Source organism: Amphiprion ocellaris, chromosome 11 (genome assembly GCF_022539595.1).
Source record: "Amphiprion ocellaris isolate individual 3 ecotype Okinawa chromosome 11, ASM2253959v1, whole genome shotgun sequence".
In the NCBI taxonomy this organism is placed as follows: Eukaryota; Metazoa; Chordata; class Actinopteri; family Pomacentridae; genus Amphiprion; species Amphiprion ocellaris.
In genome coordinates, this window is record NC_072776.1 from 17285340 (window position 1) to 17300580 (window position 15241).

The 15241-nt window shown below is 40.1% G+C and overlaps 1 protein-coding gene across 7 annotated transcripts in view; it reads left to right on the forward strand.

Annotated features, from left to right (window-relative positions):
- The window catches only part of pard3bb (par-3 family cell polarity regulator beta b), a 234162-nt gene that overhangs the window by 120584 nt on the left and 98337 nt on the right, over positions 1 to 15241 (forward strand). For all 7 annotated transcript variants that reach the window (XM_055015197.1, XM_055015198.1, XM_055015199.1 and 4 more), the window contains 2 exons: positions 3936 to 4151; positions 7597 to 7825. In XM_055015197.1, coding sequence (XP_054871172.1) covers positions 3936 to 4151; positions 7597 to 7825 — 445 coding nt within the window. The remainder of the gene's footprint in view (positions 1 to 3935; positions 4152 to 7596; positions 7826 to 15241) is intronic.

Below are 15241 nucleotides of genomic sequence, written 5' to 3' on the forward strand. Positions count from 1 at the left end.
CTTAGAGTTGGACAGCAGTAATTACATTTATGACACAAATCCTGCTACTCACAGCAAAAAAAAAATGTGTGTGAGACACCCTGTGTTTGAGTATGTGGATGCATGCTCATCACCCTGTGTGCCTGTGTGTTTTTAGCTATACTGTATATCTATATATATGAGCGTGTGTGTGCATGTGCGTATATTGGAGAGAGCTATTTCTGAAACTGTTTCGTTCATCCCACTACCCAGCGCTTTGCAAACAGACAACTTGAGATTCAGAGGTTACTGTCAATACACAAACTGTGTTCTCGTCTGGATTAGACTTCTTAAACTGACTGCTTTCGCCCTCAAACTTTGTAGATCATCAGTTGAGACTGAACCTTGATTATGCCTCCTTACATTGAGTTTAAATGAACAACATCTCATGCATATTTCATACAGAATGTATTCTTCTACAGAAAGCAATGCGGTGTGACTAAATACTGATGTGTACAAATCTAGGCATGCCTCGTGATCTCAAGCACGCTGCGTTACAAATTTATTGTAACTGAAATGGGGGGGAAAATAAAAACATCAGAAGCTGGTTTAACTTGAAGACCACTTGTGTTTGGAGAATGTTACTGGCAGCTGCAGACATGTTGGCATGAGGAGTGTAAGGCCCTCTGATTAGAGTGTAAATAAGCAAAATAATACATCAAACATCCTGGAAGGGTTTATTCATAGATTTGTTGGTGTATTTCAGATGTTACTGGCAGCTCCAATCCACTCTACTTAGAGTTTGTAAACTGTGGATTATCTATTGAAAGGGATGTATGAGACCTTTTTTTTTTTTTTTTTACATCACACAAGCCTCAGCCCTAGAAGTCAAGATTTGTTTTTGTATGCAGTTTGACTTGTTAACAAAGAAATCATTCAAAGACTCAGTTTGGCCAGAGATCTAAGATGTTTCCCCTATCCAAGTTACACAGTCCTATCAGGCTGCTGCACATATGAAAGTTGGTTACCACTAGTCATAACAAGTGCAGATGCCTTCATTCAAATGAGACAGTTGTGTAGTTAGCATGCGGTCATACCCTGCAGCACATATGAAAATACTGAAGAAGAAAAGGCGTGAAATATATTTGGTAGTTAATTAGAGCATAAACTCAGCATTGACCTGTAAGGATAGTCAGTAAGGTGTTGACATTCATACCAATTTTACCAGGCCTGTCTTGCAAAATTACATTCCTAATGGGTGGATGTAAGCATTAGTAGGTACCAGCTACAAGGAGCCTGGGATTTGCATCTCATTGGACCATTTTGCAGTCTGGGTAGCTTGAGGCACCAAGACAGGAAGGTTCAGGAAACATCATGCTTTTGGTCAAAATATGGCTTTTCACGACATGTTTGAAGCTTTTCTTCAGTTTTCTGGGTTACCAAGTTGACAAGTCCTTCCTCATGAAATGTGGGATTGGTTGGTTGAAAAGGAGCAACAGCAAAGCAATAGAATGGTAAAGATATGTTGATCTGAAAAGTACTTGTGCTCAATTGCACATGTTAAATGAGTCTTTTATTGATAACTTGACTGTAGAGGTTGGGGTTAGTGTGTGTGGTGGGAATGGGGTAGGAGTGGCAGTTGTTTGTAGTGTTTTATTACTCCACCAAGGAACGCGGCGGAGTTATGTGATGATCGCCGTTGGTTTGTCTGTCTGTCTGTTAGTAACATTATTCAAACGGATTTGGACAAAATTTTCAGGGAAGGTCGGAAATAACGCAAGAACCAAGTGATTAGATTTTGGCAATGATGCAGCTTATAGTCTGGATCCACGGATTTGTTAAAGATTTCTGTATCATTGCGAGATAGCAGCACAGTTCACTGTAAATATGACAACAAGTGAACACTACGTCAGTTGTCTGCTGACAATCGCATGATTGCGATTTTACTACAAATCGACCGTTGTGGACTTATCTGGACTTATCCATCAGAAATGATACGACAACTGAGCAGACTTGGTGGATTACTGGGCTCTCTGAGTGCTTTTCTAGTTGCATTTTTTTATTATCTGTAAAGCACTTTGTGTTGCATTTTTGCTTGTATGAAAAGTGGTATATATATAAAATCTGATTGACTGATTTATTGAAAATGGAGTTAAGTTGTGTAGGAATGTCAGTTTTTTAGAGACGGGGTGGAATTTTAGTCTTTGGTGGTCAAAGTACACAGTGAGATGTTTAAGGCCACAGCTGCTGATCTCTGAAAACTGTGCAGACTTTACTAGTTAATATAGTTCAGTTTGATTACACTGCTGTGACTTGGTGTGCAGTGAGAAGTTGTTGTTTACTGGGATTTGATGCAGCTAGAAATCTTGCTCCTCTTATTTCTGTAAAAGCAACAAGGGGTTATGACTTGCGACATAATGTTGTGATCTATTATAGTATGTGCTACTATAAAGTAAACTTTAATCTTCAATAAATTTGTACCTGTTCAACAATTTCACTTAAGGTAGATTTAGTATGGATTAATCGCCTTGCTCTTTGATGTTTAATAATTCAGTATGCGTCTGAATGCCATGTGGACTGTTTATGGATGAAAGTCTCACATGTGACCTTTGTCCATCTCATCTGTGAGCGGCTGACTTACATTATGCATGTGCAAACGTTCATCGTGCGTTATTACTCTTTGTGTGTTTGGTTAATGGTTGTTTAAATAGATGTGGAAGTCACATCAGCCCTCTCATCTCCTTTGCTCTGAGAAAACACACATACACACAAAGAGCAGCCGTGTGTATAGGGAATCATTAGCTAAAGTGATGCAAGTTTAGCTATCATGAATCACAGTGGCATCATATCGACAAGCCAGAGCCAGCCAGGAATCCGGAGTGTGTGTGTGTGTGTGTGTGTGTGTGTGTGTGTGTGTGTGTGTGTGTGTGTGTGTGTGTGTGTGTGTGTGTGTGTGTGTGTGTGTGTGTGTGTGTGTGTGTGTGTGTGTGTGTGTGTGTGTGTGTGTGTGTGTGTGTGTGTGTGTGTGTGTGTGTGTGTGTGTGTGTGTGTGTGTGTGTGTGTGTTGGTGTATGTGAGTGTGTAAGGATTACCAGTGTTTTGAGCTGGCAGCAAGCCCAGCCTTCCTCCCTCTGTCCTCATTTTTCTCTGTCCTCCTCACTGCCACCAGGGTTTTCCCCCCGGTAATATTCCCGGGAGGAAACTTAATTTGCTCTCTCCCTGTCGACATTGTTCCTGCCCGTTTTCTCCCCATCTTGCCCACCATCAGTGTCTTCCCTGTTTTAGGTGGCACGCAGTGACAAACCCATTACCTCCTCTATTCTCTTTTGTTTTCCGAACAACCATCCTCACAAGTGGTGGAAAAATCACAGTGGGGCTTGAGCTTGAACTTGATCCAACTTCAGCAGTAAGCATGCCATTAGCTTTGGCTGGGTTTGTGCAGCAGGATAGCAGCAACAGTTGCCAGGTAGTCTCCTTATGCAGTGTTGGCTCTCTTTTAAAACTTGTAAAATACGTATCCGGGAAAATTTAAAGCCTCACAACATGTCTGATCTCTATCCTACTCTCTCGTGAATACTTCTACCTTTGCTCTGTCTTCTCATCCATCGCCCTCCTCTTCATCATCCTTTCTGCTAGCTCCCTCCCTCCCTCAGTAATATCTTGCACAGTGTACTTGTGATGATGGATGAAGAACTAGTAACAATAAAGCAGACTTCACATCCATCACAAACTCACCAACAGCATAGTTAACTGTATCACCATGGGTTTTTTTTTTCCTTTGGCTGAGCTCTTCAGAGAGCAACCATGTCACATTCTTTCTTCTCCGAGTCACTGTCTTCAGTCAGAACAATGCATGGCAGGGAAAAAAAAACGATTTGACTGACTGGTCAGACTGGGAAAAACCTGTCCACTTCATACTATATACATGCTACTTTCATTCACATCCTTTTCTCTGTGTATTTCTGTGCTCCCCCCAGCTCCATCTACTCCTGTGGAACTCGGCCCTACTCTTGGCTTGAAGAAGTCCAGTTCATTGGAGAGCCTCCAGACGGCCATGTCGGAAGTCAACAGAAAAAACGAACTCCTCCCATTCCATCGTCCTCGGCCAAATATGGTCAGGGGGAGAGGCTGCAACGAGAGCTTCCGAGCAGCTATCGATAAATCCTATGATGGACCAGCTGAGGATGATGACGGTAAAAGAGATGACGATGGTGTTGTATATTAAGGCAGAAATATATGTGTTTTTGTTAGATATGTGTGCAGGTCGGAATTACAGATGAACAAATAATTGATTTCTAATTGAAACTGCAATTTTAGACAATGCAGTCAGCAAATTGCAAAGGATGCAATTAAGGATTCATGTTATGTGGCGTGTGGTAATGCTCTGTCATGTTTTAAATGTATCACACGGTGTGAACGTCGAACTGAAGTTTGACTTTCAAAACTTTAGGATTATTTTGCAAGTCAAATGACACTGTAAGAGAAAATGCAATTAGATACTTTCCCCAAATTGCACTGTCTAGAGAATTGTTGGACATTAAAGACAAATGATTTAAGCAGCGAATCGCATTAAAACTTTTAGGTTTGCCCTCTGACCAAAGGAGTTCTGAGTTGACTAGTAGTGGATAATTCAAGCTACTAGTTGACTATTTGACGTCTGTGATATTAATTCAGTTGACTAAATATCTATATTTTTTAAGGGCATCAAACAGTGATTCGAGTTCCAAGGATGAGAGAGAATGTTATAAGCAGACTAACATTGTTAATACTGTGCAGCAATGCCGATGACAGTATTACAAATGCATACATGAAGCAAATCCAGCAGAACCAGCAAGTGGTAGGTTAATGATTTTAAGTATGTCGGAAAAAATAGCAAGGGCACGGAATATTTGGATAAAAAGCAGAATCATATAGTGGCCTCGGGTCGACAAAGGGCAGCCGGCAGACATCTAGTCCTTGGTAAGCTATCACAGAAACTCTAGGAGCTTAATGCCATTTGTCTGTTGCTGGCTAGTCACTGTCAGAAAGGGTTGGTTGTTGCTTCAGTGGTCCGGTTAGCAGCAGTGGACCATAGTTTCAGCTGTGGACTTTTTCATAGTCCAGCAGACTATCAGTAAATCTACAAAGTTTCTACCCACTCTGTCTCTTGCTTCTCCGTATACCTGCCATTCAGGGTGCACATGAGTATATTCTGTGTGTGTATTCTCAGATTTGGCCAGTGAAACCAACCTGGAAAACCCGGCGTTTGCATATCACCTTCTCACAATTGTCCTTTATCCTCTGAAATGATTCCACGCTTTGGATCGTATGTAATTACTATCTAATAACTGCAGGGAGCAGCTGCAGCATAGCGTCAGATAGGACTGTGTCTGTCTGTGACTGATTTAGTGTTCTCGTTCAACTCTCATCGACTAACTTTTGGCTGACTATGAGGGGCTTATGAGCCCTGGAAACTTCCAAGAATGTTTCATTTTTGCTTGCACCCCAATCACTGATGTCACAGCAGCTGTTTTTCACTTTAGAGTTAATGCAAAAAACTGCTTCGACATCAGTGATTGAGAAGTGTTTACTGTGATGGGAATTTCACTCACTGGTTCCCCTCCATCAACTTTCCATATGTTACCACTTCCAAAAAGACAGACAGTTTTATTTGTAAATCTCACATCTAATCTCTGACATAAACCTTCAGCCACTTTAGATGGATTTTTTTTTTTTTAACCCAATGATTGATGCATAATCGACTTACTTCCATTTGCAAGGTGTTCCCTAATTACACTTTCTCCAGCAAAGTGAGACAAGGGCTTCGCAACAAGTACCTCATGCCTCAAAATATCAACACATATTCAATTCCCTGCTGTGTTATTAGCAGCAAACTCTTATCAGTCACCACCAGAGTAATGAGTCGGGCTGTTTCAGATCACTACTCTCACCTCTCACACAGGATAGGACTAATAGGGCATGTCAACACCACACACACACGGTGGCCACATCTGTCACTATCTTTCTAAATGCTCAACACTTTCAGAGCTGCTGTTAATTGACAGAGAACAGTTCTCGGATGTGCACTGAATATTTATCTCTCCTTCTTCTCCTGTGTGCGTGCCTCTCTCCAGTGCTCTTTTGCTTGGCCTTAAATCACCGTAGCGTCAAATGTAAATGCTTATCAACTACAGTTGTTCCGAAGTGGATTAGCAGTTTTACTTGCAGACCACTTGGGTGTCAGGAAGGGAAACGCTGACAATATTTTGACAGTTCAAGTGCACGTCTAATTTATCCCAGAGTTCATGTGCAGCTGATGAATTGTGTGGGATCGCGATTTCAATCCAGCTACTGCCACAGTGCCATAGTGCTTCAGAGTTTCCAGTAAATTCAGTTGTCAAGATGGCTATTTAACAGAGGCTTTGAGTCACTTGGTTTGAGGTCTTTCATCTGGGATGGATTACAATGAATAGTTCTTCCTCCACTTGTCTGTTTCTTTACTTCAGTTTTCTTTGTATCGTGTACTTCAGTCTTTTTAGTAAAGTGAAGGAAACAGCTCAGTGACTGGCTTTATATCATGTGACTTGACAGTGATAAATCTATAATATTGGCAGATTTAACTGATATGTTTCGTAGCAAACGCTGTTATTGTTTTTTCAACCCAGTCAATCCTAATTTACCAGCAAACAGCAAAGTGAGCATTTCCCTGCCTTTGCTGTTGCCCAGATTTGATGAACAAACCTAAATGAGAAATCATTTGTGTAAGAGTCTTACTGTTTTTAAGAAACTCTGCAGTCACAGCTGTGGTTGCTGTGGTCATTTTGAAATTGGGACCAGCAGTTGGAGGGTAACAAGGACCAGCACAAACGTGAGGCTGTGGATCTGCAGCAATATAAACGCACAAACACACACACACACACACACACAAACACACAGTCCCATTCTGCTGGTAGACAGTCTTTGTAATTAAAGCTGAAGTGAGTATCCACACAAAATTAAATCTCAATCGACGTAACCGATTTGGTTTGGTTATCTTATAAAATCTGACAATTAGTCTGTTCGTTTGTGTGTATCTTTGTGTGTGTGTGTGTAATCATTGCTATTCAAGACCAGAACTCCAGTCTGGTGAAGAAGTAATGAGGCATCACAGTTTATGCTTTGAACATTTTTGGTGTTTTATATCTAAGAGTTGATTAATTCACTGTAAAGTTGATAACTGTGCTGCAAAGATGTAGAGAAGAGAAATCTGAACAGTATGTGTCAGATTGTATTTGGGTTCGTTTAAGAATATGTACATCGATGCATAATGATTTGTTTTGGTGTGGAAATGAGCGTGTGTTTCCTCGGTAACTGATAAGTGGTCTGTATTTTGTTGAGCAAATGTTACCTGATTTTATATCTAAAACAGATACAACACATTTAGCACTCCCATTAAGTATCTCATTGGCAATTTGTCATACAAAGAGTTCACTTGTTTGCCTTAATGTCAGAGCCTCCATCAGTTTGTTATATCAGTGATTTGATTCTCCAGTTTCATTGATGTGGAAATAACCCAGTATAGTTCTTTTCTTTCACTACTTCAGTCCTCTCTGAAACATTGTTCTTTCACCACTCACTCTAATCCCCATCTTTCTCTTTGTCTCTTTTCATTGTCTCTAGATGATGGTTCAGAGCTGAGTTCAGGCCGGGACACCCCTGCCAGCAGTTCATCCCGCCAGGGAGTTGGTGATCAGATAGAGGAGAAATCCAAAAAAGACAAGAAAAAGAAAGCAAAAACAAAGAAGAAGGAAAAGAGCAAGGGGAAAGGAAAAGAGAAAGAGAAAAAGAAACCAGAGGAGCCTGAGGAGACGGAAAAGAAGAGCAAGAAAATAGGCTTTGGCCTACTGAGGTGAGTAAAGGGCATTTTCCATTTGCTGGGGTTGGTTCGCTTTAGCAAAGCTGTGCAGAGCCAAACAGTGATGGCATGTATTTTCACTCCAGCCTCACAGCTGGATATAGCTGTGCTGTGCTACATTACTGCGGTCCCACCATAAACTCTATATACAAATAAAAGTGTCGAGGTGTGACGTCATGTACTGGTTTGCATTCAAGCTGGTTTGAATCGCCGGATTGCGGATTATGTTTGGCTGCAACCCCTGTTTGGTGCCAGGATCTTCAAAAAAAAGGAGTTAGGGGCATTGCCTTTCACACTCGGGAGACATGGTCCGCTACCTCGGACCTCAGCGCACTGGAAACACTGACTGGTCTACACCTCACATGGGCTAGTGCTAGCTGCTTTGACATTGTGCTAACAGCAGGTATCATAATCAAGTCCCCCTATAACCACAAACATATTGGAGCAGCAAGTCTGGAGAAAAAAAATTAGTTTTTTCATTACACTGAAGCTACAAAAGCCCGTCTCAGCACCAGTCCAGTAGGTAGAGAGAGCAACAGGCGAACCAACTGTTAATCACAGCTGTCTGGCATCGACCACACAGCAAATATCAAAGCCTTCTATTAGCCTTTGAATCTTTTTAGCAGAGCACTAATTCACAAACAGACCACAAGCACACTTATTACATTTAGCAACTGAAACCATAATGACTTTTTATTATGATTACAAAATTATTGGACAGTATTTCTAGGGAGAAGTCGGTGCTTTGTGAATGTAAATTTAAACCAGGTTTTCTTTGTAATCAGATTCTGCTGGTCATTGGTGGCATTGTGTTTCTGTCATGGGAGTTGTGACTTTGGTCCTGTTTGGTATCAGCATAGCCAGTCAGAGACAGCCCATGACGACCTGCTAACTGATGCTGTACCTGAGTGGTTAATTTGTTGTGTCTTAGCTGAAAACTAAGAGAAAATTTCAGTTTTTTTTTTTTTAGAAGGCTCTCAATGTTCAACTCTCATTATTTCTTTATTTTTTTGCCTTTAACCCTGCCCGAAGAAGCCATGAGCAGCTACAGATTTTGGATCTTTAAGTTGCTATTACTTACATTTTATTTTTTTATTTAACCCAAGGGGACACGTAAGAAAAAGTAATCCCATAAAGCATTTATTAACAACATAATATCGGGTCACACTTTGTGAGAAGTGGTCTGCTTGACAAGAATCATGCCTTTGTTAAATGTCAGAAAATCTGATCCTTGGAGTCAGTCATCCACAAGTATGTGCACATGCGTGTTCAGTGTTCATGGAAATCAGCGCACTTTCTGCACACCTAATGCATTCATACGATATCAGACAAAACGTGAACCGTGAGGTCTTTATTCCTCATGAAATACCGTCACATGGTCTCAGGCATGCAAAGACCAATCTAAGAGCGGTGCACCAATTTCCTTAAGAGGTGCTGAAAATTATCTGCCAGAACTATTTTGTGTGATTTGCTTTAACACTATATCTTCCAGTATATATAGACACACAGCATGAAAGGGCCAAAGTGTTTCAATGAGCAATTTGTACTTTCTACCTTAATGGCTACCTAATATCACTTATTTTCACCACGGTTGTTTTGCGAAGTGGGATTTCACATGACCATTACATAGATACAGATCTGAAGAAAAACACTTGCATGCAATTTGATCTACAAAATACAGCCGCAGCCTTTCAAAAGACACTTACAAAAGCAGTCTGTGTGAACCAGAGCACAAAAGAAACACTTCCAGATTTCAAAGCGCCAGTTTATCACAATGATTATATCTGAAAATTGCATGTTATTTAAAGTGAAATATTAGGCAATTAGACTAATATGCAGTAATTTCACTTAATTGAATGGGTTTAATGCTCTTTCTTTGAAGGTCACCACCTTTTTCTTCATCTCTTTTCCACCTTGTTTTCCTCATTCTCATTTTAGTGTGCTGTCTCCCTCTCATAGCTGCAGGACTTAGTCATATGTAAAAATGCTGCCTTTTTTATGCAGTGTAAACGACTCTTTATGTTTAGGCCTCTTCCTAATTTTGTCATATCAGTTTTGTTCATGAAAAGAGAAACGGATGAACAGATGTGAGGATGGTATGTGGTGTGTACTGTACACTGTGTTCTTTTTCTACAGCCACTTTCCTTTTTTTTGTAGCTATAAATCTGCCTAACGGCTTATCCACCTGTCTCAATCTTTGTCAGGTCTTCCTGAAGTGTCAGCCCTTTAGCAATTACAGTCCATCACTGCACAGGTTTTGACTTTGGGTAGCATGAAAAGAAATTAAATTGAGCATTAGTGACAGTTTCATAGCGTGACCTTAAGAATCCAGTTTTTACATAGCTATATTTAGCTGTATAATGCACTTCTGGAAGCCTGAAAAGGCAAAGAAACCTGAAAATGGAAGAAAGTTCCTGATCATTTTGATAAATGATTGTTTTGCCCAAATTGTAAAAGACCTTCACATACCATATTTTATTGGCAGCTGTGTTCTAACTGCAGTAAATAGTGAAAGTTGTCCAAAGCAGGGTCTGTGATTTATTCTTGGTAAAAAATTTCTTTTTTCATGTCAGGAGACCCTGTTGTTGAGTTTCTAGAGTTTTCAAATTAAATTTGAATGTAGTGATGATTTGAGCATAAGCGAAAATGGGAGAAGAATGTCTGACTGAATTTAGCATAGTGGTCTTTCCATTCAGTGTTAGTTGTTCAGAATTTAGTGATCTAACTCAATTCAAAACTAAAACAGCTCAACCTGAGGAAAAAAAATCCCAAAAAGCATGAATGGTTAGACTTTTATTATGTTTTAGTGAATTTTTAGGCCTGTATATGTTTATTTAAGAGGAAGAGCTCCAACAGTGAAAGTTTTTCTACCTTTATAAATTGTCCGTAAGGTTTTTTATTTACTAGATGCCAGTGTCATGTCTGAGCATTTCCTTCAAACTGCAGACTCATCAAACCATTTAAGAGGAGCCTTTTAAACTCAAGATATAACACAAACAACAGAAAACACATATTTATGTTACCTGTTGCACAGGAAGGGAAGCCCAGGTTCAGCTTTCAATGGCTTAGTTACATAATTGCAAGTCTGTAGGGATTTCAGCAATTGTCATTTGAGTGTAATGATCATAAAACCAGTGCTACAAAATAGTCAGATATGGAGCTCAAATTTTATTTATTTATTTATTCATTTTTAAATTGCAACAATCAGTTTTCTGTTTGTATTATTATCAGTTTTATATTTGTTTACTTGGTTATGATGGATCAGTTATAAGGTTACCAACAAGGACAAAGAGGCAGAAGTTTAAAAAGTAATTAAGCATTTTTTTTTTTGAGTGCTGGATACATCGTACTGTCAAATCTGGTTTCAGTTATAATATAATTTGTATAACCAATGCAGTATTCTTCTATTCTTATGAACTCACAGATTACATACCTTTTGATATTCAACATTCCTCCTTTTGTTGTTCCTGCAGTTCTCCATTGTTCTTTTTCTGTTACATATCCACTACGTGAAACACCGAAGGATGTCATTCTATCCACCTGCTTTACTCCATCACTTTCATCTTACCATCTTAGCAATGTTTTAAGTGCTTCAGAGTTCAGGAAAGGTTATAGCTGATACCCTCTTTCTGTGTTCATCCATCTCTATTCTGCTTGTCTACCACTCTGTTTGATTATGGTTTGGACAGCCTATGCAGCATGCCGGAGAACATCTCTAGTTTAATCTCACCAAGCCTTCCCTCCATGCACCTTAGCCTCCATCCATCCTTTCATCTAACCACCAGTTCCCCCATCGCATCTTGCCATGAGTGCTTTAAGAAACCATATAATACACCCAAGGATATTTTTAGACCTTTCCTCCACACCTCATCGCTCATCACCATAAGAGGGTCTTGATTAGAGACCAGCGATAATCTGAACCTTTCTCTCCTTCTCCCCTTTCTGACCATATTTCTATAACACCCCCCTCCTCTCTCACTCTTTCCATCCCCACCCCCCTAATCTTTGGATCATTCCAATTTTTCCTCTCCGTCTGCTCCCTCCAGCTCCAGCTCTCTATCTGCATTTGATTGCATGTAATGGTGGTAGACTGAGAAGGCAAATTGGTGCTATTCAGTAAGGCTGAGCTGCTGATTTGTCATATTCATCTAAGGGCACCTTTGATTGGCCTAATGGTCTGGAAGGGATGTAGTATGGAATACTCAGCCTTACTCCAAGGTCTCTGGTTTTACAGTAGTAAATGTTCATGTTTACCAATGTCATTGGTTGCTTCGCAAATTTGATACACAAGATCTCTTTAACTGCTTTTTTTTTCATTCAAGTACCATTTGCAAAGACATGTAATTGTATTATTTATGTTATCTTGCTCTTCACTTCCTACTATGATTGAAGAGAGGGTGTAGCTGTATAAATAAGTGGGGTAATGTAATTACTGCAATGTTTCATTGCCATTGTTAACCCAGGCAATAAAGTCCGGCTCTGAATGTTTGTTTAAAATGCCCTTTAAAGTGGACAGCTGGCTCTGTCATTCAAACCGCTGCCACCTGCCAATCAGATATGCCAGTCATCTGTGTGTGTATGAGTGTGTATGAGTGTGCGTATGTGTGCACGCACCGTGATAACCACCCCACCATCATGAATATTCATGCGATGATAAAACATGATTGGTCACACAGTCAGATGGTTGTCATATAGTTGGCACGTGGTGACTGTGAATCTTCCTGACAGCATGTGTGTGCATGTGTTGTATGCATCCGTGATCTCTCCAACATGTCTGCTGCTGTGTGACCCTTTCTTTTTGTCTAAACTGTGCATCTTTTCTGTTTCTTGCTCAGACTCTTAAGACTGATATTCCGATGAATCCATAAACCCTCAGAACATTTATAGTTAATACCCAAATTATTCATATCAATACTGAATTTAGATTTTTAGTGAAGTTTCATTTAAACAGTACCTGTCCTCTGGTTAGAAATGATGTAAACCGGTACAAAAGATGGTAAGACATTGTGCTAGAGATCTTAATAAGTTTGAACTATTCCTATGTTGTTGTTGTTTTTTAACTAAAAGTGCTGTGTCCATAATTATCGATTACTGATATTTTTCTCTGCCAGCTATTTCTTGACCACTTTGACTCCACGTTGCAGATTATGATCTACGTAGAAGGTCCAGTACTGCCCAAAGTTGAGTCTTTCAGCAGACTGTCTGATGTTTTCCTCCAGAATTCTAATCTCTTCCTCTTTTCTAATCATGTTGTTTACGTTGACAAGTTTGCCCAACTCCTCGGCTGAAGAGTACCCCAAAACATTACATTCCCACCTCCATGTCTGACTGTGAGGATGAAGTTCTTTAGTTTGAATGTTTCTTATTTCTCTCACCAAACATAATCCGTGTCCCTGCGTCCAAACAACTCCATGGTCAACTTATCCGACTGTGGAACCTTGATGACCAAAAGTTTTCTTTTTTGTTCAAGTGAGTTTTTTGTAGTTGTTGATCCTTGGCTTCGTCTTGGCTTCTCACACTACTATTCTTGCCAGTGCTGGGGTCACTTTTGGCTTTCTACTGTGACCTCCCCTATTTTTCACAGTGTGGAATTCATTGTACAGTTTGACTTTGCTTGGCACTGTAGTCACTGGTGCTTAAAAACAGTTGGATATGGCTTTATAGCCTTTCCCAGTCTTGTGGGTAACCACAGAGTGCACCTCTGTCTCAGTGATGGACAATAATAGGGAGCTCATTAAGCTCTTTGGTTTTAGTCGTGACTCGGACTAGCGAGTGACTGGAGAAGTATGGCGTCAGCCCTACTGTCTATGTCATTTCCAGCCAGAACAAACCCTCTTGGTCAAACATAGATTCACTACGAATCAAAATCTGGCATGGATATGAATAATTTTGTACATAACTGTATATTGTGCACACATACGTACTGTACAAAACCATAACTCAATGCTGTTCATAATTAACACGGGTGGAGAGTATGGTTCTCGAGCTGTTCTGTCATCTGTGTGTATGTTTGGCTGTAAGAGAGAGAGAGAGAGAGAGAAGCACTGTCTGTACAAATGAAAATATGGCAATCTATTAGGTGAGACTGGGAAAAGGACAAGGTCTCCCAGAATGGGACAAGGACCGGTGCCGCTGCTGCTGTCAGTGCATCATGTTTACGTGACTGTTGATGTGCCTTGCAGAGTATGTGCGCATGCTGTTCATTTTCAGTTTTAAAACAGTGTGAATTTATGAGAATCTATGATAATGAATGCATGGGCGCCTGCTGGCTTGTAATCATGCTCTGCTGTACTTAACATCTAGCTCTGTTGCTTTGTTTTGTGTGCAAATGTGTGTGTGTTTTTATGTGTTCATATCTGTATAATATTTGCAGAATAATCTAATTTAACTGCTGAATTCAGAAGAGAAAATTCATTTGGAAGGTATTACCTCACCAAACCTTAAAACTCAAAAAGCAACTCAATTGAGGTGGCAGCCACCAACCCGGAAACCCTTTCTTTACCTCTGCATGAAACATATAATTTCACACTCGCACATATTGTCCCATTTCTTTGCTTTTTGCTCTAATCCCTCCCTCTCCACTCGCTCCAGCAGGTCATAATGCTGCACCTCTGTTAGACTTAAAGTGCTCCATCGTTGGGACTATTAACCCATCTCCACGGTGGGGCCCATTAGGACTGACTAGCTTCTTTGTGGGCTGTGTAATGGTTGAGCTTCATGCCAGGCCTATTAACCCAAGTCTGTGCAAACTGTATGCCAGTGTGTTTTTGAATGTGTGCGTGTGGTGCGTATGAAAAGGTTGATGGTAGAAAATGGACTCACTTTGAAGTTGCAGTCCCCATTATTTGCAGGAGGTTTTCTGATTGGCGGAGCTCTACATTACATCCAAATCATCTACATATGGGTTTTGTAGTGGACAAAGAAGACGTGAAAGGAAATTGTGTACATGTGATTGTGTCTGGATGGGACTTTGTTTGTTACAGGTGCAGTGCTGTAGTATCATGCATTAAACGACCCCTGCCCCCCAAAAAATACAGCCCTGTAAAACTAAGCCGTAATTTTCAATTACGTTTAGGTAAAACATATTTTCTCATTAATTATGTTAGTGTGTGACATATCACAAATACATTACTAATCAATTTTTGCCTTCCTTTTGTTGGTCATTTTAAACCAACCAATCATATGTTAGAGAGGAACAGACCCATCACACTAGTAACCCAGAAAAAGGAGGAAAAGCTTCAAACACACTGACCAAGTGTTGCATTTTAATCCAAACCATGATGTTTTAATAAACGTAGCCAAGTAGTTTTGGTGCTTAAACTTTGCCAAGCTTCTAAGATGTAGCTGACAATATGAAAAGATACATTTTAACTAAAAGCAAGCTATTTTTGTAAACCGTTTTGACTAGTT